We start from the raw sequence: 26326 nt of genomic DNA, 5'->3' as shown, positions 1-26326 counted from the left end.
AAACAGAAAATGTCATAATCATAGAATCTTAGAATATCAGGGTTAGAAGGGACCTCAGGAGGTATCTAGTCCAACCCCCTGCTCAAAGCAGGACCAATCCCCAACTAAATCATCCCAGCCAGGGCTTCATCAAGCCTGACTTTAAAAACCTCTAAGGAAGGAGATTCCACCAAATGCTACTGTATAAATCCATGGTACACCAACACCTGGAATACTGCATGCAGTTCTGTCACCCCATCTCAGAAAAGATATCAGAATTAGAAAAGGTGCAGAGAAAGGCAACAGACATGACTAGGAGTATGAAACAGCTTCCATATGAGGAGAGGTTAAAAAAACTGGGTCTGTTCAGAAATGACTAAAGTGGGGGATATGACGGGGGTCTATAAAATCATGAAAGGTGCGGACAAAGTGCCTAGGGAAGTGTTATTTACCCCTTCACATAACACAGGAAGCAGGGGTCACCCAATGAAATTAATAGGCAGCAAGTTTAAAACAAAAGGCAGCACTTCTTCACACAACACAGAATCAACCTGTGGAACTCATTGCCAGGGAATGTTGTAAAGGCTAAAAGTATAATTGGATTCACAAAAGAACTAGATCGGTTCATGGAGGATGGGTCCGTCAATGGTTATTAGTTAAGATGGTCAGAGACACGACCCCATGTCCCTAAACCTGTGACTCCCAGAAGCACCTGGCTCTGGCCATGGTTGGAAGACAGACTATTGGGCTGAATGTGCTATCGGTGTGACCCAGTGTGACCATTCTGATGTACTTAGGAATGCACAGATCCAGGAGGTGTATGCTGAGGACACTGGAATGAAGCATGACCAGGCTTTTCCACTCCAGTGTCCTCTGTCCTTCGTAGCTAGTAGTCCAGCACAGAGCGAGCTGAACCTTTTACCCCCGTTTCTGCTCATGTCGTTCCTGCATGGGTGTGCAGACTGAGTGTGTATTCCTTTCCTGCTCTCCCTTTTAGGGCCCGCATGGACGACCTGGACAGAAGGGGGAAATCGGCTTTCCTGGCAGACCGGTAAGAACTTCTCCTAGCTCGTCTCTGGTTTGTTCCCTGCGTGAGCTGGATCTGGTGCTCCTTTTCCTAGCCAGCACTGCTCCCATTGCCTCCCTGGCTGAAGGAAGTGTAGACACCCCCATGCTGAGGCTAATAGGGAACACTGACAATGCTGCACAGCTTGCTCAGTTGGAGAACTCTCACTGTGCTTGTGTTTGCACCAGATGCTCACAAGCAAGCTGAGCAATTGTGATCCTGGGATGCATAAACATGGCAATCTTGAGTGGGGATAGAGAGGATTTTTTGCCTCTGTATTTAGCACTGGTGCAAATGGTGCTGGAATCCTGTGTCCGGTTCTGGTGCCCACAATTCAGGAAGGATGCTGGTAAATTGGAGAGGGTTCAGAGAAGAGCCACAAAAATGATTAAAAGATTTGAAAACCTGCCTTAGAGTGATAGACTCAAGGAGCTCCATCTATGTAGCTTACCAAAGAAAAAGTGAAGGAGTGACTTCATCACAGTCTATAAGTACCTACATGGGAAACAGATATTTAATAACAGGCTCTGTGGTCTAGCAGAGAAAAGCTCTAAGACTCCAATGGCTGGCAGTTGAAGCCAGATAAATTCAGAGTGGAAATAAGGTGTACGTGTATAATAGTGATGGTAGTTAACCATTGGAACGATTTACCACGGCTTACAGTGGATTCTCCAGCACTGACCATTCTTAAACCAACGTCGCCTGTTTTCCTAAGAGCTCTGCTCTGGGAATGACTGCGGGGCAGGTCTCTGGCCTGTGCTGTACAGGAGCTCAAACTGGATGGTCACAGCACTGGTCGGTAGAACTACACGAACTGGTAGAGCTTGGGGGCTTGTAAACGTCTCCAATTCATTGAGGACATGTTCCCCTCCCTCCCTGGTGCATTTTCCCTTCTGATTTAGCAAGAGGAGTGCTGCCTAAGAGAGCCCTCTTCGGGTGCAGTGTGTGGTGTTGTGCCAACTCCAGCTGATGGCACAGTGAGCAGTGTCTACAATAAGTTACTGCATTCTGAACCCTTGGCTTGATGTTCGTCTACAGGGTCGTCCCAGCATGAATGGGCTGAAGGGCGAGAAAGGGGACCCCGGAGGGCTTGGCTTGCAGGTGAGTGCCCCTGGGGACAATGGCATGCCAGAGGTGCTGCAGCTGGCTTTGGCAGTTGTGTGCCACGTTGCCCTGGCGCTGTGCAGAGGGAGAGTCCCTACCCAGAGAGCCAGCTGCCATAGCATAAAGAGGCACCATGCAGGTTTAAGGAGTGAGAGGGGAGGGCTGGGCTGGAGGGTGGACGGAGGGCAGGGATGCTGGCAGGAGCAGCCCAGGGTGGAAAAATCTTTCTGTGTCCCCGGAGCCCCATAGCACGCAAAACCCCCACGGCCAGCCAGTCAGAGCGGAGGTGATGGATTGTGCTGTGGTGATGACCCCTGGATGTTGGCGGCCAGGGCATCCGTCCCATCCTTAGAGATGGCCCTGGGCGCCGGGAGGAGGGCTGGGCTGGGGGGATGGGAACACGCTTGTGCCCACGTGGTCGGTGTGGAGCATGGTTTGCTTTGTTAAAGGAAACAGGCACTCAGGCCTGTCCCAGCCTAGCTACTGCTGTGCAGGCTCCAGGAGCGGAGGGCCCTGAGGGAAACAGCCATCAGTCACAGGCACTCTGCTGTCCCCCCTCCTTGCTGACACGCTACGGGGCACTGCGTGGCATGTGCCGGCAGAGAGCCAGCCCTGGGCAGAGGGCAGGGCAGAAGGGAGCCGTGATGAATGCCAATGGCCAGCTGAAACCCTCGGTCACCCTTCGCTGCCACTGCCACCTGCTCTGGCTCCCTGAGGCCCAGCTTTCCACCATGTTCCGCCTGTGCGGCTGTGCCCATCTCCAGCCTGCCTGGTAGGCAGGACTCACTGCTGCTGCCTGTATTCAAAACCCTCCATGCACCCTGCTTCTCCTTGCTCTGCTCCGTAGGCACCAGCCTCGACCTTCCTCTCCTGTGGGCCATTCAGGAGAGTTGGCCCCTCTCAGCCTCACTGGCTGCCGTGTCTGCACTGATTCCCCAGCGAACGTCTGTGTTCTCCCTCCCCTAGCCCCACCCCCGGTGCCTTTCTCCATGTCCGTGTTTGTGGTGCAGTGTGACTGTAAGTCTGCACTGACATTGGCAGCCTCAGGGATTTGGGTACCCGACTTGAGACCTCCCCACCCCCGATCCTCATTCTTAGAGGGACTCAGCCCCCCGCCACTCCCAGTGACCCTAGCGCAGACCCTCTGAAAACCAGGCCTTCAGCGTCGCTGTTTGCACATTCAGGGGCAGAGGTGTCCAGGTGCTTCTGGAGATGTGGGTGTCTGCGTACAGCTGCATTGCGCAGAGACCCGCAGCAATGGTCTTGGTTTGTTTGCGGAGGAGTAAGACCCTCAGGCTGACTGAATGAGTCCAACCTCGTGAAGGGAGAACTGGAAGTCCTGCCACAGTCAAGGAATTATGATGTGATAGGAATAACAGAGACCTGACGGGATAACTCACATGACTGGAGCACTGTCATGGATGGATATAAAGTGTTCAGGAAGGACAGGCAGGGCAGAAAAGGTGGAGGAGTTGCATTGTGTGTAAGAGAGCAGTATGACTGCTCAGAGCTCCAGTATGAAACTGCAGAAAAACCTGAGAGTCTCTGGATTAAGTTTAGAAGTGTGAGCAAGAAGGGTGATGTCGTGGTGGGAGTCTGCTATAGACCACCAGACCAGTGGGATGAGGTGGACGAGGCTTTCTTCTGGCAACTAACAGAAGTACTAGATCACAGGCCCTGATTCTCGTGGGGGACTTCAATCACCCCGATATCTGCTGGGAGAGCAATGCAGCGGTGCACAGACAATCCACGAAGTTTTTGGAAAGTGTAAGGGACAATTTCCTGGTGCAAGTGCTGGAGGAACCAACTAGGGGCAGAGCTCTTCTTGACCTGCTGCTCACAAACAAAGAAGAGTTAGTAGGGGAAGCAAAAGTGGGTGGGAACCTGGGAGGCAGTGACCATGAGATGGTCAAGTTCAGGATCCTGACACAAGGAAGAAAGGAGAGCAGCAGAATACAGAGCCTGGACTTCAGAAAAGCAGACTTTGACTCCCTCAGGGAACTGAAGGGCAGGATCCTCTGGGAGAATAACATGAGGGGGAAAGCAGTCCAGGAGAGCTGGCTGTATTTTAAAGAATCCTTATTGAGGTTGCAGGAACAAACCATCCCGACGTGTAGAAAGAATAGTAAATATGGCAGGTGACCAGCTTAGCTTAACAGTGAAATTCTTGCTGATCTTAAACACAAAAAAGAAGCTTACAAGAAGTGGAAGATTGGACAAATGACCAGGGAGGAGTATAAAAATATTGCTCTGGCATGCAGGAGTGATCTCAGAAAGGCCAAATCACACTTGGAGTTGCAGCTAGCAAGAGATGTTAAGAGTAACAAGAAGGGTTTCTACAGGTATGTTAGCAACAAGAAGATGGTCAGGGAAAGTGTGGGCCCCTTACTGAATGAGGGAGGCAACCTAGTGACAGAGGATGAGGAAAAAGCTAATGTACTCAATGCTTTCTTTGCTTCTGTCTTCACAAACAAGGTCAGCTCCCAGATTGCTGCACTGGGCAGCACAGCATGGGGAGGAGGTGACCAGCCCTCTGTGGAGAAAGAAGTGGTTCAGGGCTATTTAGAAAAGCTGAATGAGCACAAGTCCATGGGGCCGAATGCGCTGCGCCCGAGGGTGCTAACGGAGCTGGCGGATGTGATTGCAGAGCCATTGGCCATTATCTTTGAAAATTCATGGCTATCGGGGGAGGTCCTGGATGACTGGAAAAAGGCTAATGTAGTGGCCATCTTTAAAAGAGGGAAGAAGGAGGATCCGGGGAACTACAGGCCAGTCAGCCTCACCTCAGTCCCTGGAAAAATCATGGAGCAGGGCCTCAAGGAATCAATTCTGAAGCACTTAGAGGAGAGGAAAGTGATCAGGAACAGTCAGCACGGATTCACCAAGGGCAAGTCATGCCTGACTAACCTATTTGCCTTCTATGAGGAGATAACTGGGTCTGTGGATGAGGGGAAAACAGTGGCAAAGCTTTAGCAAAGCTTTTGATACGGTCTCCCACCGTATTCTTGCCAGCAAGTTAAAGTAGTATGGGCTGAATGAATGGACTATAAGGTGGATAGAAAGCAGGCTAGATTGTCGGGCTCAACGGGTAGTGATCAATGGCTCCATGTCTAGTTGGCAGCTGGTTTCAAGCAGAGTGCCCCACGGGTCGGTCCTGGGGCAAGTTTTGTTCAGTATCTTCATTAATGATCTGGAGGATGGTGTGGATTGCGCCCTCAGCAAGGTTGCAGATGACACTAAACTGGGAGGAGTGGTAGATACGCTGGAGGGTAGGGATAGGATCCAGAGGGACCTAGACAAATTAGAGGACTGGGCCAAAAGAAACCTGATGAGGTTCAACAAGGACAAGTGCAGAGTCCTGCACTTAGGACGGAAGAATCCCATTCACTGTTACAGACTGGGGACCGAATGGCTAGGCAGGAGTTCTGAAGAAAAGGACCTAGGGGTTACAGTGGATGAGAAGCTGGATATGAGTCAAGTGTGCCCTTGTTGACAAGAAGGCTAACAGCATTTTGGGCTGTATAAGTAGGAGCATTGTCAGCAGATTGCGGGGCGTGATCATTCCCCTCTATTCAACATTGGTGAGGCCTCATCTGGAGTACTGTGTCCAGTTCTGGGCCCTACTCTTCAAGAAGAATGTGGAAAAATTGGAAAGAGTCCAGCAGAGGGCAACAAAGATGATTAGGGGGCTGAAGCACATGACTTATGAGGAGAGGCTGAAGGAACTGGGATTATTTAGTCTGCAGAAGAGAAGAATGAGGGGGGATTTGATAGCTGCTTTCAACTACCTGAAAGGGGGTTCCAAAGAGGATGGAGCTAGGCTGTTCTCAGTGGTAGCAGATGATAGAACAAGGAGTAATGGTCTCAAGTTGCAGTAGGGGAGGTTTAGGTTGGATATTAGGAAAAATGTTTTCACTAGGAGGGTGGTGAAGCACTGAAATGGGTTACCTAGGGAGGTGGTGGAATCTCCTTCCTTAGAGGTTTTTAAGGCCCGGCTTGACAAAGCCCTGGCTGGGATGATTTAGTCGGGGATTGGTCCTGCTTTGAGCAAGGGGTTGGACTAGATGACCTCCTGAGGTCCCTTCCAACCCTGATATTCTATGCTTCTATGAAACACAATGAACTCTTTCCTCTCTCTGCAGGGTCCTCCGGGTCCCCCGGGGCCCCCAGGTGACCCTGGCAGTGTAGCGTCCATCTACGACAATAACGTAAGTAACAGTCCGGGCACGTCATCACGCCATGCTCTGGGGTAGGGGTCACATAATGGCCAGGGCCATGAAAGGTGTTCCCGCTGTTTACCGCCCCCTATGTACTTGGCGGCGCACACGCAAATGGCCACAGGGGGGCGCTTTCACCAGGCAGGCATGTCCAGGAGCACTTATCCCATGAGCACAACTGGGAAGGATGGCTAACAGGCGGTGCGCTTGGGAGCTGTTGAAGGGTGGCAGCCTGACAGCGTGCTGCACACTGGGAAGACGCATGCCCAATAGCTAGCTTGTCTTGCAGGGTCGTCCAGCCAGAGAAAGAGCCTCTTTTCCAAAGCACTTTGCAGAAGGTGTCGCACCCAGCTCCCCAGAGCAATGAGCTGCATGTCCTGGGGCCAAGGAGCCCCCATTTATTTCTCTGTCTTGTTCAACAACTTCAGGGTAAATCCACCTAGAAACAGGACCAGCCAAGCATTCCCCATGCCTGCTCAGCAACGGGGTGGTGGGAGCATGGAGCCTGCCATCTCCTTTAGCGGCTGAGCAGTATTCCCCAGGACTGGGTTGGTCAGGGCTGTGTGGGGCTGGGCAGTGGCTGTTCATGGCAGTCTGTCAGTGGTTTAGCCTCGCAGGCACTGTGCAGTCCTAAACCCAGAGTAAGCAAATACCCAACCCTGCTCTGAAACCCAACAGTGAAATCTAGGCCCAGATTCTGCCCCCACACACACTGGGCAGCCCCACAGCCCACTGAATTCACCAGGACTGCGCGCAGCTTGTGGGACTGTGCAGATGGCAGATCTTGGACTTTATCGGATGGAGCATGTTACCTTGTGCCCACTCTCAGCAATCATGGCACTTGCTAATGAGGTGGATGGTATGTGTCACAGAACGTCTGCATTGGGAGGAACCAGTGAGCTCTGCTTGCTGCCAGGGAGAGTCCCAGCAAGAGGGGAGGGTCTGTGCACATGCTTCGCACATGGTCTAACATAGCATCATTGGGAGAACATGCCAGGCCCTAGGGCAGCGGGGCAGAATGCCTGGCAAGTGTGCTTTGTTTTAAAGTGATGTGATTTCTGTCTTTTCAGGCATTTAGTGAGTCAGGCCCTCCCGGCCCTCCAGGATTGCCTGGTAAGGATGATGCTAGTGCTGGGACTTTCTGCAGCAACGGGGGAAGGAAATCAGAGCTTTTCCGATGAACCTTTTGCGATGGTGTGGCCCTGAACAGCTTTGGAGATCTGAGGAAGGGTGGGGTTTTAGAAAGCCCCAGGCAGGAGATACAAACGGGGGCTTGTTTGTAATGCCTGGTTACCGTTGTCCTGGATTCTACAGTGCTGGGTGCTATGGGAAGTCTCAGCTGGCTACGGGATAATGGAGCCCTTCATTACTGTGTTGTGCCATGCTGTAACCTTAACTGATAAGGCTGGGCAGGGAACGGGACTGGTCCTGCAAAGAGGAACAAATCCTGCATTTTAATCGCAATTTCAGCTTTTCAGTGAAGAGATGAAACCCAAAGTGTTGTGACTGGAAGCTGAAATATACAAGTTGAAATATTTCAGGTGCCAGTTTTCATGCATTTGGGGTTTTTGATGGGAAGCTGACATTTTCCATGGCAAGCAGACACTTGCTGCAAAAGCTTTCATGACCTTGGAAACCCAGGTTTCCATCGACAACAGTTTTGATGAAAAGTTTTCCACAAACCCTACTTCCTGAGTAACCCAGGATCTGATGGCTGTATCTCTCCCCTGGCTATGGCATCTTACCCCCCAGTAGGGCCTGACTAACATGACTGGGTAAGCTCCCTCCCATGGTCAGTCTGGCTGGGGAGCTGCCTAGCACACCCTTGCTCTCTGTGAGGGATAATGCTGGATGTGGGCAGTGCTAGTTAGCCTCCGTCATTCTAGTTGCAAATGGAGGTAGTTGCTGCTGGCTCCCAGTGGAGGGCTATGGTTTGTGTGGTGAGAGATCCTGCCATTACCTTCTGGTTCAGATGGGAAGAAGCTAGGAAGCCCACCTCCAGCATGTGTGTTTTCTGCATTAGCACTTGGACCCCACCAGAGTTCTGTTCTTTGACTCCATTGCCTGGTTGTCTCTCTCGCTGCCAGGGGAGTTGACTGTACATGTGAACCACTCTGCCTCTTCCAGAGCTCAGGAGGGGACTATTTTGTTTTCATATCTCTTGCTGGCCAGGAGAAATGTGCAGCATGGTTGCTTTAGCATATGGCCAAGTAGCGCCACCCCGCGTGGCAGGGCCTGTGCAGTCCCCCACACCTCTGATGGGAGGTGTTTGTGCGGGTGTGTGCTGCCTTCCAGTGTTCAAGCACACTTACCATCCTGTGGTTGCCACTCAAAGGTCAGTGTGCCTGCAGTGACTCCAGGCGTGCCACCCTTCGCCCTGTGCATGTGGTGGGTGCAGTTAAAAGCTGAGGTAGTTCCAGCTTCTCTCCTCCAACTTCACCATTGCCCAAGCAGTCTTAGGCTAATGCCGGTGCTTTCTTTTGTCAGGCTACCAGGGTGCCCCAGGACAAAAGGGTGAACGAGGCGAGACAGGTGCCCCAGGGCCCCCGGGTAAGTGAGCACATCCCTGATCTTCCATCTGCGCTGCAATGGACTTGGTTCTGCCTCATGGCTTCGCAGTGACATGTGCACAAGACCGTGCTGACCGTGGGGAGGGGAATAGCTCAGTGGTTTGAGCATTGGCCTGCTCAACCCAGGTTTGTGAGTTCAATCCTTGAGGGAGCCATTTAGGGAACTGAGATAAAAATCTGTCTGGGGATTGGCCCTGCTTTGAGCAGGGGGTTGGACTAGATGACCTCCTTAGGTCCTTTCCAACCCTGATATTCTGTGATTCTATGAAATCACTCCATTTGGCAGTCTCAGCAAAGAGACATGGGTGGCTGAGCTTAGGAGCTGTGAACTTCATGTTCCCTGCCTCGTTCAGGACAGACCTGCTCTGAGGAAGTGTCAGGGCTGTGCAGTGAAGGAGGGTGTTGTCTCTAGGACCTGCCTCAATTGTTGCAGAAGTGGAAGGCAAGGCTGGTGGAGAAATGATGGTCTTGTGAGGAAGGCAGTTGAATGCAGCTCTGGAGAACTGGATTCTATCCCTGCCTCTGCCGCAGAGTTCCTGTGTGATGTTGGGCAGGGAGCACCGTCCCGCCTGTGCACTGGTTCTGAGGAAACAGCAGCATGTCATGAAAGACTCTATCCCAGTGCACACAAACGGCAGAGTCATGTTCCCATGGGCAGCCTTCATTCCGGCCTTCCCTACTTGCAGGGTGCTTGACTTTGCACCTTAATAATGTTCTATTAATGGGTTAGAAGGCCCTTGCAGTTGGCGCTAGTCACCCCAGCCTGGTGTGGCGAGCCATTGGTAGCTGTCTGGGGCGAAGCAACTGGGAGAGTCTGGCAGGAAATGTACCAGGACCCTCAGCTGTGGGATTTAACAGTGCCCGCTAGCCACTCTTGACTCTGTTCCTGTCTCTTTGCAGGCCAGTTCCCCTATGGTCTCAACGAATTTGGTTCCACCTTCCGGGTAAGTGCGTCACCGAGATGTGGGGCTGCTCCCTGGGACTCAGTGGGACTGTTGCCATGAGGACATTAGGAGCACACGGAGCCTTGGCAGGAGTCACAGGGGGCATCCCCAGCTGTTGCGGCACACACAGAGCCCGTTGTGCTGTGGCTGCAGGGCAAGGCTGGTGGGGCTCCAGTGCTGTGGCTCCAGTGCTGTGACCCCCAGAAGTGAAGCCCATGAATATCCGGGTGGCACCGTGTGTTAAGGGCACTTGGCCGTTGTGTGCAGTGTGTTAACGGGCCTTTGCTGAGCTGCTCGCTGCTGCTGCAGGCTGAGCACCCCTCGGGCACTCTGCAGAGGGCAGTCCTGGTAACTCCCTGGAGCTGGGGCGCTCTGCTTGTCTGTCCCCACAGAGCATGCACCACCCAGGCGCTGCAGGGACAGACAGCGCAGCCTTTGCCCAGCCTTCCAGGGCACATGTCACAGCACCCCTGCCCTCGGGGGCTGTGCTTGTCCAGTCCTGGCCTGTCCAGGCAGCAGGGCGTGGGAAGGCCCTGTCGGCAGTTCACAGCACCCCATTCCTTGGGGGGTGGTGAGAGGGTTGGGGACATCGGGCAGCCCAGACTAATGTCAGTCCCCTTCGGCAGGGTGAAAGAGGAGATCGGGGGGACCCTGGACTGAAAGGAGAGAAGGGGGAGCCCGGCGAGGGAGGACTGTATGGACCAAGCGTCTCTGGACCTCCAGGTCCTCAGGGCTATCCTGGCCTTCCGGTGAGGTGCCCCTGCTGACAAGGGGATGGGGATGGGTTAGGGTGGGCACACCTGGGCAGGGTGACGGAGAGTTTGATGGGGCAGCCAGTACTGTGGCCCTCCCCAGGGGGGTGTCTAAAGGGAGGGGCCAGTGTCCTGTGGCAGGGGTATCCCTGAGCCAGATGGGACTGACCACAGAGCCAACCAGATGCCCAGTGCCCACGGAGAAAAGCCTCACAAGCGAGCGGTTCCAGTGGGGCCAACGAACGCCCAGCATCCTCAGGCGGGAGGGTCAGCAAGGGGGAAGCAAGCGCCTGGCATCCTCGGGGCGGGGGGTGCACGGGCTGAGGGTGTTGTGTAGGGTGGGTTGAGTGGTTGTGTGTCTTAACTGAAAAAGACTCTCCCTTGTGCATCCCCAGGGTCCCAAGGGGGACAGCATTAGAGGCCTGCCTGGCCCCCCAGGGCCTCAGGGACCCCCTGGCATTGGGTATGAGGGGCGGCAGGGTCCCCCTGGGCCTCCAGGGCCTCCCGGGCCCCCCTCCTTTCCAGGACCCCACAGACAAAGTGAGTATGTGGCCAGGAAGTCATCTCTGTGCCCTTCCCCATGCGCTGCCTCCCCACGTGTTCCTGCCCCTTGCGTCCCACCCACCCCCACCAGGCCTGAGACCTGCCTGGTTATTGAGGTGCTAAACCCCCCTGAGTGCCAGCCTGTTCTTCCTTCCAGCTGTCAGCATCCCTGGCCCACCTGGGCCGCCAGGGCCACCGGGACCTCCAGGGACCAGCGGGTCGTTGACCTCTTCCGGGGTAAGCAGGGCATGCAGGGAGGGGACAGGTGGCATGTGTGGTCTGAGCCAGGACCTGTCTGTGAGCAGGGTGCCCAGGACTGCCCATCGGGGGACAGCAGTCCTGGGGGAGGGTGGGGGCAGTGCAGTGGGAAGACCCAGACACAAGCCCTAGTAGGAGAGTTCAGAGATCTGCCCCCTGGAGGAATATCCCGGGTGAAGGGCAGAGCGGGATCCAGATGGGGGCCCCAGAGGAGCGGGAGAGGCCAGATCATAGCATTGCCAGGGTGGCACTAGTCAGAGAATCAGTGCCCTCTGCTTAGTGCCGGCCGGGCCGGCCAGGGGGCTGCCTGTGGCATGGGCACTGAGCGCAAAGCAAGCGATACCCGCTGTGGGAGCTGGGCTGTGATCCACGACAGCCGGGTCAAGAGAACCACGTGGGAAGGACAGGCAGAGACCAGGGGACCAAAAGCCCCCTGCCGTAGAGCTCCTGGAGCTGAGGGCACTGTGCACGTGAGGGGGATCTGTGCAGACCCGCTGCGTTTATCCAAGAGAACCGAAGGGCGGGGGAGGGGACGGGACTGTACCTACCTACCCCAGGGAGATTCGTGAGCGCAGAGGGCTCTCCAGTCTAGAAGCCCCCCTGCCTGCGAGCTGCAGCGAGAAATGAGGGGCCGATTTTTAGCAGTGAGGGGACTCAACCCTTGGCACAGCTTATCTAGGGAGGTGGTAGGTCCTTCCTGTGTGACTGTAGCGTGGCTGCAAGAGTGCTTCTCTGCAGTGCCACTCTGCCAGGAGGGCCCCGTGTCTCTGCATCAGGCCACGCTGCCCCTTGTGAGAGGCAGGTACCCGCCATTCTGCCGAGAAGAGCAGTGGAAGCTGCAGAGCCATGGAAGTACTCATAGGTGGGAAGAGATAGACGGGGCTGTTCAGTACAGAGGAGACTAGGGGCAGGGGGTCGTTGTAACTTGATGTAAACCAGTGGCGTGGGGAAGGCCAGGCATGAGGCCCTCCTCAGCAAAACAAGGAGACATCCATAAAAGAGGTGGGCAGCTAATCTTAAACTGACAAAATAAAATGAATTCACTTGAGGCAGAACTACCCTGTGGAACTCAGGGCTACAAGATGATATAGTGACAGAGATGCCGGGTTCAGAAAGGGGTTAGGCCACTGTAGGAAGAGCAGCACGCTCACTTACCATGTACCAGGAGGATCAGCTCTCACGCCAAAAGACAGCAGCCACTATATCCGTGAGGTCAGGAAGGAGCCTTCCCCAGGGCAGGTGATGGCAGATTTGTCCAGGAGTTTCACCCTGTTCCCTAAAGCATCTGGCCGCTGTCCTGGCCAGGCCCTGCTCTAGCACCAGTGCCCTGATGCTCTGGGGCAATTCCAGAACACAGGGTATAAAGGGCTGGAGTCACCCAGCATCCAACGGACAGCCTCCATTAGGGCTGATCTCTGAGCCCTTTGATGCCCGAGCACTAAGCATGCCAGTGCTCATGGGCCCTCTGCTGCTGAACCCTGCGCAGTCAGAGCCCATTTCATGGCGTTCTCCAGCCTCTCCTCCAAGTCCATGCCGGAGTCGGGAGCTGTGCAGTGTAGCTGCACTCCCACCCGGGGCCAGCGGGAGACAGCCCCTCTCGTACCTCAGTGCTCGGCTGCGGGGGCTCATCCTGTTGTGGAGCCCAGCCCTTTCCTGTGCACTGACGCTTGTGTGTCCCAGCAGCTGCGGATCTTGCCGGCATATCAGTCCATGCTGAGCACGGCTCAGGAGGTGCCCGAGGGCTGGCTGATCTTCGTACAGGACAGAGAAGAGTTGTACATCCGGGTGCGGAGCGGCTTCCGGAGAGTCCGTGTGAGTACGGGGTGGCTCTGCTGAGCCTGGCAAGGCTACTGGGGAGTGGCTGTGTGGGTGTCATCTAGGAGAAGGTACCCGTGAGCATGGCCAGTTGGGGCCTGGGGCTGGTGAACGATGTTGTTATGGAGGGATAGGCTGCTATGTACATATACGTACCTGCATCCAGATCTGTCTGCAGAGCATCGTGGGTGTGCCGGGGCCCAGCCAGGACCAGGTCTGTGCACTTGGCGCTGCCAGGCAAAGGCCCCAGTCCTGCACAGCACATGCCCTATGAGCAGTCCTGTGGAGGGCAGGGAAAGACCCACAGTGGATATGGTTGACATGTGTCTCTCGTCAGGATCGGGGCCTACGAGTCCAACCCTGCAGCCTGCTCTGCTTGCACAGACCCCACACCATGCAGAGGCCTCCTGGGCATTTCTAGCAGCAGCAGCTGGGCCTGGTGCCAGTCCAGCCATGGACAGAGGCGAGATCTGAAGACCTCTGACTGTCGAGCTCCCATATAAACAATGCAGGGTCACCCTGTGAGCTGGGCAGGATGGGGATGAGGAGAGCCCTGGACATTCTCTGCTGACAGGCTCAGGCAGGCTGAATGAGGGCTGGGCATGAGGCTGGCACATAGCAGGTCCTTGGGAAGAGTCCCATAAACCGAGCCTGGCAGTGCCTGTTCTGTGTGCCAAGGGGAGCAAACAGCACAGGGGCAGGGGCCATTTCCCATGCATGGGGCTCTCCTGGCACCTATGGCCAAGCCTGTTCCTGGCACTTCCTGCACCCAGTGTGTGGGGGCCGGGGCAGTTTGATGGGGAGGGAAGGTTGGATTTAGTGCTGCCGCTGCTCCCAGTCTTGGTTTGCCAGAGCTGTTGGCAAGAAGGGCACCCCCAGCCCTGTCCCTTGGGGATTAATGACACACAGCTAGTGGGGGGGGGGGGGTGTCCACGCCAGGCCCTCTCAGCAAACTCATCTAGCTCCCTTGGCTGGGACGTGGGGATGGCGGGGGCCCTATCCAGGCTGGTGGGCCAGTTCTGGCGCCTTTGGGCTGCGGGCGAGGCAGGCGTTGTTCCCAAGCCGGCACTGGGAGGGAAGCATGGGTTGGATGGTCACAGTGCTGGAACGCCGCCCGGCTGTGGGGCTGGCAGAATTCTTCTCTCCGGGGACGGGAGTGAATGCTCTTTAGAAGCCCTCTACCGTCCCCCAGCTTACCAGCTCCCCCAGCTCCCCTTCCAGATTGCTCCTGCTGCAGTCACACCCCTTCCCACCAGAGCCCCTGGCACTGCTGGGCCACTCACAGCCCCAGTGAGCATTGGCAGCCTCTTTTGCCTTCCAGCCCTGGGAGTCTGGCCTCCCATTCCCTCAGGGACACCCCCCACCACTGGGAATCCCCCCACACACCCCACCTGCTCAGGGACACCCCCCACCACTAGGAATCCCCCACACACGCCCCACCTTCTCAGGGACCTCCCCTCCACTGGGACTGTCCCCACATAGTAAGCACATGCTGAGCTGTAGCCCCACATGAGGGATTTCTGGTGCAGGCTGAAGAGGGAGTTTGGCCAGTCTGTGGTGAAGCCTGTGCTCTGTGTGGAGCTGAAGCATGCTGCCTGCCTCTTGCTCCTCCACAAAGCCTGGTGCCCTCTGACACGGGGTGATCACTGGGCCGCAGCCGCCCGCCAGCTGCTTTGGGATGGCCCCCAAAATCTTTTCCTTTCCTGACTGTTTTCATTGGTTTGGTGTGGCTGTCCCTGCAGTCTGGCTCTACCTGGCCAGAGAGTAATTGTGGCTCCTTGCTTTGTTTCAGCTGGAGGAACACACGTCCATCTCCAGCCCCGGACTGGTAAGTGAGCCCTTCTTTCTCTCCCCGAGAGCTGTGTGATCAGGCCCACGGAGCGCGACTCTGCTCAGCAAAGCCAGGGGTCTGTCCCCCGGCTGGCCAGGGCTGCTCACCAGCCCCCACGGCTGGGCAGTGAGCATCACGCTCTCTCACGACAGGACAACGAAGTGTACGACAAGCCGCCAAGTGTCCACTACTCGCATGGCGGCACTGCCTCCTCCGGCTTCCTGCACCCACGCCGAGAGCACAACCCCTCCTCCACAGCCCAGCCCTGGCGAGCGGACGACAGCATCGCCAACCACCACCGCCTTCCTGACCACTTGCCTCACGGCGCCCAGCCCCAGCAAGAGCCACTGGACAGCTTCTCCCCAAATCGCCGGGGGGAGAGCATCCCCTCTGCCGTTCACAGGCACCATGACTTCCAACCCGCCGTGAGTACTGCCCAGCCACAGCTGCCCCCACCGAGCGAGAGCAGAGCTGTGCATGGCCCACGGAGTTAGTGCCCTAAGCCAACCTATTGCAGCGCAACACAGGCAGTGTATGGAATGAGGCAGCTGGGCCAAACAGTGGGGGGTGTCCCTGGGAAGAGTGAGAGGAAATGGCCCCCCGGGGTATGTAGTCACCTGCACTCAGGCTGAGAGCACGTGCTAAAGCCAAGGTCATGCTCAGCTCTACCATGCCCCTAATCCTCACCTGCACCCTTTCTTCCAGCCCTGCCCCGCCCCACCCCGAGGCCAAATGGCTGCTCGGAGCCTGCCAGCCCCGATCCCTGTCAGGCAGATAGCACATTGGCTGGCAGGAGAGCATGGGGAGGGGCAGGGACGCTGGTTCTGGGGGTGCTGCCGTTACTGGCTGGGCACACCAAGGATATCAGGGTTAGTTCCCGTGAGCATTCCCTGCGTCTGTGGGAGCATGCTGCAGAGATGCTGCTGGTAGCACTGGAGGAGGTGACCTCTGGAGGAGGAGCTACGTTGGAGCTTTCCCTGGAGCAGGCGCTGTTGCCGGCTCCCCATCTCTGCATGGCGCTGGGAGGACACAACTGGCGGGGGAGGGCAGCGGCTCTGTGGGTGAGGGCAAGATGCTAATTGCCACTGGCCACGGCACGTCGGGTCCTGTTTGTCTTCTCGTTCCAGCTCCACCTGGTGGCGCTGAACGCCCCGCTGAGCGGCAGCATGCGTGGCATCCGTGGAGCCGACTTCCAGTGCTTCCAGCAGGCCCGGGCAGTCGGGCTGACGGGCACATTCCGAGCCTTCCTGTCCTCCCGGCTGCAAGACCTGTACAGCATTGTGCGCAGGGCCGACCGGAGCGGGATGCCCATCGTCAACCTCCGGGTATGCCGGGGGCGGCGGGTACACACCCTGGGCTTAGCCTGTTAGCACTCGGAGAGGCTGGCTGGAGCAGGGGCCTCTGGCAAAGGTGGACTGCACTTCTGTTCTCCAGCTCGGCCCACACTGGCAGCACCGCTGGGGGCCTGCAATCCTGCTGAGCCTGGGGCAGTTCAGTGCAGGGAGTGCCAGCCCCACTGCATGTGTGTCCCCCATCAGGATTTGAGCCCAGACCTCCACAAACACAGGCCAGTGTGCAAGCGACGCACGCTGCAGACGTGAGTGCTGCCATGCTCAGTGCAGCAAGCCCATCATCAGCATTTGGTGCACCCGTCACCTGGGGCGGCAGGGCCTGATCCGACAAGTGGCGCCAAGCGCCCTCGCTCCCACAACGGTAGATGGGGATTGGGGTGCTTAGCACCTCTCAGGAAGCATTGGAGCCTCGTGCAGCCCATGGGCAGCCCCGCTTCCCGGCGGCCGTCTCTGCTGAGTGCCGGAGAGGCTGGGCTCCCACGCATCCCTTGCAGGGAGTGGTGCTCTGGTTGGTTTGTCGCATGCGTTTTCCCAGCAGACACTACTGCTGCGGTGCTGTGACTAGTTTTTCCTCCCAAAGGATGAAGTGCTGTTTAACAACTGGGAGGCACTGTTCTCGGGCGCAGAGGCTCAGTTCCGAGCTGGTGTTCGCATCCTCTCGTTTGACGGCAGAGATGTACTGAGAGACTCTGCGTGGTAGGTGTCCCAGAACGGCTGCCTCCTGCCGCTGCAGGGAGTGACCCAGTGCTGTGCAGCTGCAGGGTCCTCATGGTACGGGGGTCCCTTTCGGGTTGGCCTTGAAGAGGACGGGGTTTCATGATTCCCAGCCAGCATCATGTGAAGCAAGTGAATGCCGTGGGGAGAAGCTGCTGGCTCTGCCAGGAATGATCTGTCTACTGTAGGAACAGTGCATATGAAAATGGCTTGTTAGCCTCCCAGGGCAGATCTCCTTGGCCTGGGGTTTGTAAGTTCTCTGGCTAGTGCCTCGGTCTCCCTGGCTCAAACAGGGCCAGGTGAACCAGCCAGGTGTCCAGCCAGCCAGGCTCCCCTCTGTGTGGGAGAACTGCCAGGGAGGGAGCTCACCAGGCCGCATTCCTCGGGGCCTCTCTTGGCTTTGTTTGTGGAAATGGAGGGATTTGCTAGGTCACTGTCCTGGGGGGTTGGATGTGGTGGGAGCTCCGTGCTAACGAGTGACACATGATGAGCAGGGGGTCTCTGTGCTGGGCTGCTCTGGAAACTCTGGTTTCCCGCCTCCCTCCCCAGGGCAGGTTTGATCCCATCCCTCCTCCACACAGTCAGGGTCATGGTGGGGTTTTGTGTTTCATTGCCACCCAGGAAGCTGCAGGTAGGGAGCACTGGTATCTCCGGCCTAGCCTGCTGCTCCTGCAAGGGAGGCCAGGGGTTGGTTGCTGGGGGTCTCTTGGCAAACCGTGCCACTCCAGCCGTTGCTCGTGCCCAGGGGCTTGGCAGTGAGCTGTTGCCTTGTACTGCAGGCCTCAGAAGAATGTCTGGCACGGCTCTGACGCCAAGGGCCACCGGCTCACAGAGAGCTACTGCGAGACATGGAGGACGGACGATAGCGTGGTGACGGGCCAAGCCTCCTCGCTGGCCTCGGGGAAGCTCCTGGAGCAGAAGGTGAGCAGCTGCCGGAATGCCTTCATCGTCCTGTGTATCGAGAACAGCTTCATGACCTCTTCCAAAAAGTGACCTGCCCCCACCCGCGCCTTGGAGCACAGAGAGGGACCCCAACGGGGCAGCCACTTCCCCCTTCACACAGCCATTCCCAGAGAAGCATATGAAAAGCCAAAGAGTGTTGAGTTAGTTTGAAATGCCAGCCCGGTGCTGGCCAGCATCTGGAGGGCTGAGCCGACTGGCTGTCCTGGCCATCTCCTCGTCTCCGGTGTACATGCAGTGGGTCTCTCTCTTTTAAACCGCCTCATATTTAACCAGGTTAGTTGCATTCTTGGGTGAACTCTGCTTGGTTACCTGTTTTCCCCCTTGCTAGGACAGTCGTCACAGGGAGGGCCCCGTGGTCCCCACGTGGGGTGCCAGAGCACGAGATGCTCTTCGCTGAGATGGGGAGGCCCAGCGGGAGAGCTGGCTGCACGGCCAGTCCTTGTGCTGTGTGGTGGGTGACGGCCCCAGCTGGACAGCACTCTGGCCTCATTAGCAGCTGGAGCCGTGCAGGCTTCACCAGCACAGCTCTGCTGCTTGGTCTGTGACATCCCAGGGCTTTGCTGTCTGTCGCTGGCCATGCACCCTGCAGGGACTCAGCTGGGTGAAAGGCCCTGAGTGTCTAGCTGTGTCCCTTTCTGCAGGTTGGCTTCCCCTTCAGCTTGGTCTGATAGCCCCTAGCTTCACCTCCCCATCTCCATCTGTTCCAGGGCAACTGGAATGGGACCAGGCCCCCAGCCCCAAGTGCCTCTCAGCTGGCAGTGGGGTTCCTGCTGGCGGAGCCCTGCTCCCCACAGTGGGTGGTGAGAAGTGGGTTCCCTCCATTGGCATGGGTAAGCTGTTGGGGGTAGTACTTCAGGAGGGGGCAGGCTGTCCTTTGAAAGCAGAGGTATTTCCTTGTTGGAAGAACCAAAGGGGTTAGTTGTAAGAAGAAAGTCAAATAGAGGCTGAATCCCCACTCCAACTGTTCTGTGCAGTGCCTTCCAATTGCAGGACAGTGGCTAGCTGGGGGTGGGGGTGGGGGGTGCCATTTTAGCAAGTGTCCCCTCCCCACACCTCCCCTGGCTAGCCCAGCCAATCCACACCAAACTCTGGCCAACATGTGCCTTACGCTGGTTAGGGGCAAGGGAGAGCAATGCATGCGCTGATGCGGGGAATGAATGTACTCTCCTTTGCTTGGGGGCGCGGGGAAGGGGCATTTCCTTGAGTGTCCAGAGGGCAAATTAAAAAGTACCTGTTCTAGCAATCCTGGGTGTCAGGGCCGGGAGGTTGTGTGACCTCTATGAGCATTACCGGGTGGGGATGCTTCTTTGCTGCCATAAAACCCGAATTCCAGAGGGAGTCCCAGCCCATGACAGGCAAGTCTGAATGTTAGGAGAACGTCTGGATGTGGGATTTAAGGTCCCATACGGCAGCTGAGCATCAGCTCCAGGAGAATGTCCCACCTCAAAGCCAGAAGCCTTCCACACACTTCTATACTCCTCCTGTACCACACTTGTGAAGCACTAATGTCTAAAGGATTTTTTAATCAGTTTTGAAAATCTGAGGTGCTACATTTTTAACTAGCTTCTTATTGTACTGAAATTATTACCATAAAGGCTGTGCAAGTCACACAATTCCTGTTTCTTATTGTCTACTGTATTTGTGTAATTAATGCAATTTAAAGCCTGTGGATTTTTGTTTTTTGGTCAGTTGTGTTCTTTAAACCATTTTCTAAAGGCACTGAATAAAGGAAAGTCTCCTCTTGCACTCTGTCATGTGGCTGTGAAGAGAGATGTACGGGTGTGAATGCACGGTAGCTAGCCCGTAAGAAACGCAGGCAGCTGAACTCTGGCTTCCTCCAAAGGGAAGGAGCAGATCTGAGGTCTGTCTTGTGCAGTGTCTCATTCTGGTTTCTATTAGAGTCTGGCTGACACCCTGAGACAGGAGATTTACTTTCCCTTCCAGAATCTGTCACATTAGGGCCCTACTAAGTTCATGCCTGTGAAAAACACATCACGGACCGTGAAATCTGGCTGTTCAGGGGAATGGGGACTCCAGCGGCTGGGCTGGGGAGGGATTTCCTCTTCCCCTGCAGAGGCCACCCCCAGGGCTGGGACCTGGCTGGCTGGGAGCCCAGCTCTAAAGGCAGTGCAGAAGTGAGGGTGGCCTGTGGAGTCAGAGCAGTTGTGGAGCTCCCTGCAGCTGGGGGAGGTTCCCAAAGGTGAGTCTGACACTCCCCAAGCAGAGGAAGTCCGGTCCCTCCCCAGCCCAGTCGGGACTAGCAGCTGTCAGTCTTGGCGTTTCTTGTGCCATGTGACTGCCCGGGAAGCTGAGACCCCCAGGGCTGTGCAATGCAAGTGGAACGCTGACTGGGCTCTGGGGCTGGCTGGGGGAAGAGCCCAGCAGCTGCATAGCATTGGCGTCACTGCCCCGATGTTCTGTGCTAGGAGCTGATTCCACAGCTCCATGGACACAGGCTGTTACCCAGGGGGTGGCAGTGAGGTCTCAGCCCAGCCCCTGCTGCTGCACTCCGCATGGGAAGGTGAAGTGTCAGTAACTACCAAGCACAGGCCTAGCAGAATCAGTGTTGGTGTGAAATCCAGCCCCACACCAGCTCGCACAGTGCCGGATGGAGCCCCAGGCTGGGGGTCAGACATGCCCCTAGCACTGCGGTACTGGACAGAGCCCCAGGCCATTGCACCCCTAGCACTGCAGTGCTGGACAAAGCCCCCATGTCCCTAGTGCTGCGGTGCCAGATGAAGTCCCTGCAGCCCTAGGGCCAGAGGGAGCCCAGGCCCCGGTGCCGCATAATCTCACACCAACAGGCTGCATCAATTGTCCAGCTGGGGTTAGGAAAGTGACTAGCTGGACACCTGGGGGAGCTAAAGGCAGGCCCTGAAATCCCAAAGAGGGTGATGGAGCCTGGCAGTGCCTGGTGCCTCCCAGCCACAGGTGCTGTGGGCCATGCCGGGGCCCAGCCGGCTGGGTGAATGCACCACTGGGAGGGAGCAGCAGGTGGTGGGCAGAGAACAGGGCTGGCACTGTTCTGGGGAAAGGGCCTCCTGGGGCTGGGGAGTGGCTGATGGTAGATAAGCAGGGAGTTGATTCCTCTGACGCTGCCCGTGTGTGCTGGGACTGATGGTGCTCTGGGGCTGGAGCAATCGCACACGGGGCCTGGGCTGGCCAAGCCAGGCAAGATGGTGTGCAGGGGCTGGCCTGGCTTTGAGCAATGGGGTAGAGTCCAGGCTGCAGGCAGGCTCCTGGGAGGCCCTGTGACCTATGCCCGCCCCCCAGGGCCCTTGCCTGCTGGCAGCTGGCTCGGAGTTCAGCTGGTACCAGGCACTGGATGAGACACGGGCTGCTGCCAGCTGCCCTCTCCACTGTGGCCAGCAATGCACGCTGGGGACAGTGGCGGGAGCCAGGCAGGGCCTTTTCAGCCAGCAGCCCATCTCAGGTGCACAGGAGGGTGGGACACAGCCTAGCCCTGTACCCAGGCAGCGCTGCCAGCACATCAGCCTTCATGCCAGGCTGGACTTTACACAGGACCGGCTGAGCAACAGAGCTGAGGCCCTCTCAGCCCCCCTGCTAGGACGCTGCCCTGCACGGCGCCAGGCCTGAGTAGGGGCTGCTGGCCACACAAGCCCAGGGGCTCAGCAGTGCCTGGGCCCAGGGACATGATGTGGGCGGGTATGACAGAGGGGCCTAGTGATTTGCTGTGCATGGGCTTTGATCAGCCCCGTGGCAGGAAGAGCCAATGCAGGGGCAGTTACCACTAGGGACCCAGCGCTACCACGCAGGGGACCAGCCAGCAGGCAACAAGGAGCCAGCCTCTGGGGCTCCAAAGACATTTCGCTGGTTTACTGGATCTGCCCCAGAAGTGAACTGATTGATTGTACATTCCTGTAGCTCTCTTCTGAATGCCTGTGGCACACTGGTGAGTAAGGTCAGTGTAATGGCTGTAGTAACCCTGGCTGAGGCCTTGGCTACTCACTGTTAGTGCCTGTCAAAGTCAGAGCAAACACAGGGTGAAACGGGTTTTTTCTCCCAGGCAGGCGGGAAAGCAGCCACCTACCTGGGACTGGACATGTTCCTTCCACACAAATCAACAGGAACCCGGCTGCCCCTTGTCACAGGGTCACTGACCGTTGGGTGCCATCAGCAGAGCGCCACGTTGGGCCCAAGCATTTTGCCCTCTGCGCAGGTCCTGGCTCAGAGCCTGGCCAGCCACGCTGGACCAGCCTCTTGCAAAGTCTCATTGGTCAATCAGGTTTCAGGCGGTGCAGTGTCACTTTATTTTTGTTTGCGCGTAACCCTGTCTAGCTTTATTCGACACACGGTAGCACTTAACCCTGTGACAGTTTGTTACTAAACGTGGTTTACAGTCACGATGAGCCATGGGGGTGCCCTAATGGAAGTTGGGGGGTACAGCTAGCAGGCTCAGTGTGGCTCTTTAAAGCAATGAAAAAAACCTTACTCCCGTGTGAGCGTGTGCAGTAAGGGGGCTGGCCACTGCCGGGAGATGGTGCTGAGGAATTTGGGCGTTGTGGGGTTCACAGTTTAAGGCACGGTTTAGATTGGCAGAGCCCTGCAGCGTTTGCTGGCACGGCCGGGAGCTGGAATGCAGCTGAGCAGTATTAAAACGCGCCCTGGCTGAGGCTGAGGCTGAGGCTGGGCGGGAGGGGAAGGGTGATAACATCACCCACAAGGCGAGGCACCCCAGCAGTCTCACAGCACGGTATCTGCTACTGGCCATGCGCCTCCCCGTGACGCCAAGGGCACTGGGCTGTGCACAGAGGGCAGCACGTGGGTGTGAGCAGCAGCACTGCCCATGAGGGCACAGGCTGCTGGGCGCCCCTCTCCAGCACACAAGGGTTATGGGCTAGAGCAGCCCCGCCCCAGTGGCCTCCGCTGCAGACCCAAGAGAAGCACAGGGCAGCAATGGGCCCACTAGCTCCGCGCTGGGCTGGAAAGGACTGCCAGATGTCCTCCCCCACACTTACAGCCGCCTTGCCCCACCTCCAATCTGTTACAGTCAGCTGATGTGTGCCAGGCAGGAGGGCACAGCTCACCTGCCCCTCTCAGCCCAACACAGTGGTAGGGCCCAGCCCCCACGGGGAGCAAGGAGAGCCAACCATGGTCCCGCTTGGGTCGAATCTCCTGGGCCATATGCAGTACAGGGCAGAGTTATGCCACAGGGCCCTAGCATAGCACAAGGACTTTCCAGCCCTGTAGTACAGGGCAAGGCTGCTCTGTGGGCCATGCTGCAATGCTATGGAGCCCTGTGTGGGGAAGGACTGGCTGGCCCTCCCCGTGCGGCCCTAGATTCAACACCAGAGGGTCAGCTGCTTTGTGCAGAGGGAGCTGGAGGAGCTGCCTTGGAAGTGGCTGGCTAGGGCAGTAGCAGCTGCAGTGGCTGCACAGATGCCATTCAGACAGTTGCTGAAGCAGTGCATTGATGGGGGGACACATCGGGTGAAGTGTTCCAAGCCCCAGAGCCTGGAGTCAGGTGATTACATGGGACACTCAGCTATCACTACAAAGAGCACACTTCTAGCCTTTGTGGAGCAAAGCTGGAATACGGGACCTGTGAGGGCTGACACCAGAAGCAAAGAAAAGAGCCTCAACGGCTTCTCTTAGCAACATCTCAGGTGTAGCCCACGCCTCATGTTCCGGGAGGAGCCTAAGGTGAGTTTGGTATGCTTGGCACAGGTCACCCCGAATGAGTGCGTACGCGCACAAGTGTCTACTGGGAAAACCCAGACCAGGAACCGCGTCAGTAAGGGAGCCGGGTCACTCAAAGCAGCAGCCCTGGGGCCAGGCCTGGCACTGGAATGGGATCTCCGGGCTTGCGCCGTTCCGTCCTCAAAGGCAGTTCTTAACACGGGGGTTGCTGGCAGTGAGGCTGTGATGGGAGCGGAGGCATGGGCGGGAGTGGCAGTCTGGGGACCAAGGATGCGCACAACCCAGGGGCTTGGCGGCCCCTACCAGCCAGGCTAGGACTGCAGCCCCAGCCTGGCCTGTGCTCCTTGCTTTCCCAGCCGCACATTGACACGGCGAGGAAGGTGAGAGGACTGTGATGGGGTGGGGTGTGCACACAGGCCACTCCCTCGGGTCTCCTCTCCCAGATGCACTCAGATGTGCACGCTGCCCGGCTCCGTGCTCCTCTCCTTCCCTGGTGCCTCCTCCACAGGGCTGCTGAGCTCCTTGGCGAACGCCGGGCCCTGCGGCACCTTGCGCTGGCAGTGCCTCATGGTCACGCACACCGCTGCCCCGAGGTACACCACTGCCAGCAGCGTGAAGTAGGCGAAGTACACGTAGAACTGAGGGGGAGAGAGAGCACACGACACCAGAGCCCCGGTTAAACCCACAGCCTGCCCCTCCTCAGTCAGCCAGCACTGCCCTGCCTTTCTGGCTGGCACTGAGGGGTTAACAGCAGCTGGGGACAGAGCTGACCCCCTCCCCCCCACACTCTCTGTACCCAGCAGCAGGTAGCTGCTTAGTTCCCCGACAACTGCGGGGTGATGGCGGGGGCCTGGAGAAGCGGCACACAATCACGGAGCGTGCACAACCCACAGGAGCAGCGGCACACAATCACAGAGCGCACACAAGCTGCGGGAGCAGCGGCACACAATCACGGAGCGTGCACAAGGTGCGGGAGCAGCGGCACACAATCACGGAGCGCGCACAAGGTGCGGGAGCAGCGGCACACAATCACGGAGCGCGCACAAGCTGCAGGAGAAGCGGCACACAATCACAGAGCGTGCACAAGGTGCGGGAGCAGCAGCACACAATCACAGAGCGTGCACAACCCACGGGAGAAGCGGCACACAATCACGGAGCGTGCACAACCCGCGGGAGCAGCGGCACACAATCACGGAGCGTGCACAACCCACGGGAGAAGCGGCACACAATCACGGAGCGTGCACAACCCGCGGGAGCAGCGACACACAATCACGGAGCGTGCACAACCCGCGGGAGAAGCGGCACACAATCACGGAGCGTGCACAACCCGCGGGAGAAGCGGCACACGATCACGGAGCGCGCACAAGCCGCGGGAGAAGCGGCACACAATCACGGAGCGCGCACAAGCCGCGGGAGAAGCGGCACACGATCACGGAGCGCGCACAAGCTGCGGGAGCAGCGAGACACAATCACGGAGCGTGCACAAGCTGCGGGAGCAGCGACACACCATCACGGAGCGTGCACACCTACGGGAACAGCTGTAACTGGGCTGTTCCCCACTGGCTGCACTCCAGTTCACCAGCGCTGAGAACGGGAGCTGTGCCACCCATGAACACTGGGCCCAGCCTGGGGGCTGCCCTCTGCCAGCAAAGAACAGGGACAACCTGTCAGCCAGCCAAGAGGGCGGGGCAGCCACGGGGACCGAAAAGGTCGGGGGGCTGAGGGTCAGTGACCCAGGCAGTCAGGCGTGGGGCAGGTGAGAGCTGCAGGGGGACTGTGGATGCTCCCAGAAGGGAGCTGCAGGCATTTCTGGGGAAGGCTGAAGGCCAGACGCACAGCAGAGGGAGGTGCCTGCTGGCTTGAAGCTGCAGGCGGAGGCAAGAAAGCAGCGGATGAGCTTCCTCCTGACATCCCCATGCAGGGCCGGCCTTACGAGTGGGTGCCCTGCTCAAGAGGCAAGGAGCAGGGCAAGCCTGGGGTGTGTGGGCAATAGGGGGAAGGCAGCGGGGGCCAGGGGCAATGGGGGGGATGTGTGGAGGCCAGGGGAGGCAGCAGGACCCAGGGCACCAATATACTATTGCACCTAGGCACCATTTTCCCTAAGGCTAGCCCTGCCCCACGCTGAAGGGCTGGACGCCGGGGAGCAGGGAGTGGGCTGAGGGCAGTGAGAGATGCTTTACTGGCAAGGATGAGAGGCTAGAGTGCAACTCCCACCTTTGACCGCAGAGGCCTTGGGTCCTGCTGGGAAGAGCAGAGTTGCACTCCAGCTGACAGCTGGGGTGGGTGTCCTGCCAGAAGGCACAAGAGGAGCCCAGGTGCGGCAGAAGATGTTGGCGTGTGATATGTGGGGGTGTCATGTCATGGGATTTTAAGGACTACGTACACGGGACTGATAACTAGACCATTTGGGGAGTTGTGTTGGAAAATTTGCACAAGGTTTTTGTAACAACCCAGCCCCAGGGAGGGTACTACCAAGGCAAGAGCGTCCTGAGAAGGAAACTGAGGCAGGCACACTAGTCATGCCATGGCCTGTCACAAGAGGGGTCTCCAGGTGAGC

At 57.4% G+C, this 26326-nt stretch overlaps 2 protein-coding genes across 5 annotated transcripts in view; one reads left to right on the top strand and one right to left on the bottom strand.

Moving 5' to 3' along the window:
* The window catches only part of COL18A1 (collagen type XVIII alpha 1 chain), a 245258-nt gene extending 225407 nt beyond the window's left edge, over positions 1-19851 (top strand). For all 4 annotated transcript variants that reach the window (XM_050916471.1, XM_050916470.1, XM_050916469.1 and 1 more), the window contains 15 exons: positions 977-1030; positions 2084-2146; positions 6292-6357; positions 7437-7479; positions 8854-8916; positions 9837-9880; positions 10507-10629; positions 11028-11172; positions 11333-11412; positions 13117-13245; positions 15041-15076; positions 15232-15504; positions 16207-16404; positions 17012-17127; positions 17925-19851. In XM_050916471.1, coding sequence (XP_050772428.1) covers positions 977-1030; positions 2084-2146; positions 6292-6357; positions 7437-7479; positions 8854-8916; positions 9837-9880; positions 10507-10629; positions 11028-11172; positions 11333-11412; positions 13117-13245; positions 15041-15076; positions 15232-15504; positions 16207-16404; positions 17012-17127; positions 17925-18138 — 1647 coding nt within the window. In that variant the 3' untranslated portion in view covers positions 18139-19851. The remainder of the gene's footprint in view (positions 1-976; positions 1031-2083; positions 2147-6291; positions 6358-7436; positions 7480-8853; positions 8917-9836; positions 9881-10506; positions 10630-11027; positions 11173-11332; positions 11413-13116; positions 13246-15040; positions 15077-15231; positions 15505-16206; positions 16405-17011; positions 17128-17924) is intronic.
* A 2504-nt stretch (positions 19852-22355) lies between these two features.
* The window catches only part of SLC19A1 (solute carrier family 19 member 1), a 37812-nt gene continuing 33841 nt past the window's right edge, over positions 22356-26326 (bottom strand). Inside the window, exon 6 of the mRNA XM_050916544.1 lies at positions 22356-24407. Within this exon, the coding sequence (XP_050772501.1) occupies positions 24219-24407 (189 nt within the window). The 3' untranslated portion in view covers positions 22356-24218. The remainder of the gene's footprint in view (positions 24408-26326) is intronic.

Source organism: Gopherus flavomarginatus, chromosome 10 (genome assembly GCF_025201925.1).
Source record: "Gopherus flavomarginatus isolate rGopFla2 chromosome 10, rGopFla2.mat.asm, whole genome shotgun sequence".
NCBI lineage: Eukaryota > Metazoa > Chordata > Testudines > Testudinidae > Gopherus > Gopherus flavomarginatus.
This window is presented reverse-complemented; position numbering and strand designations above follow the sequence as displayed.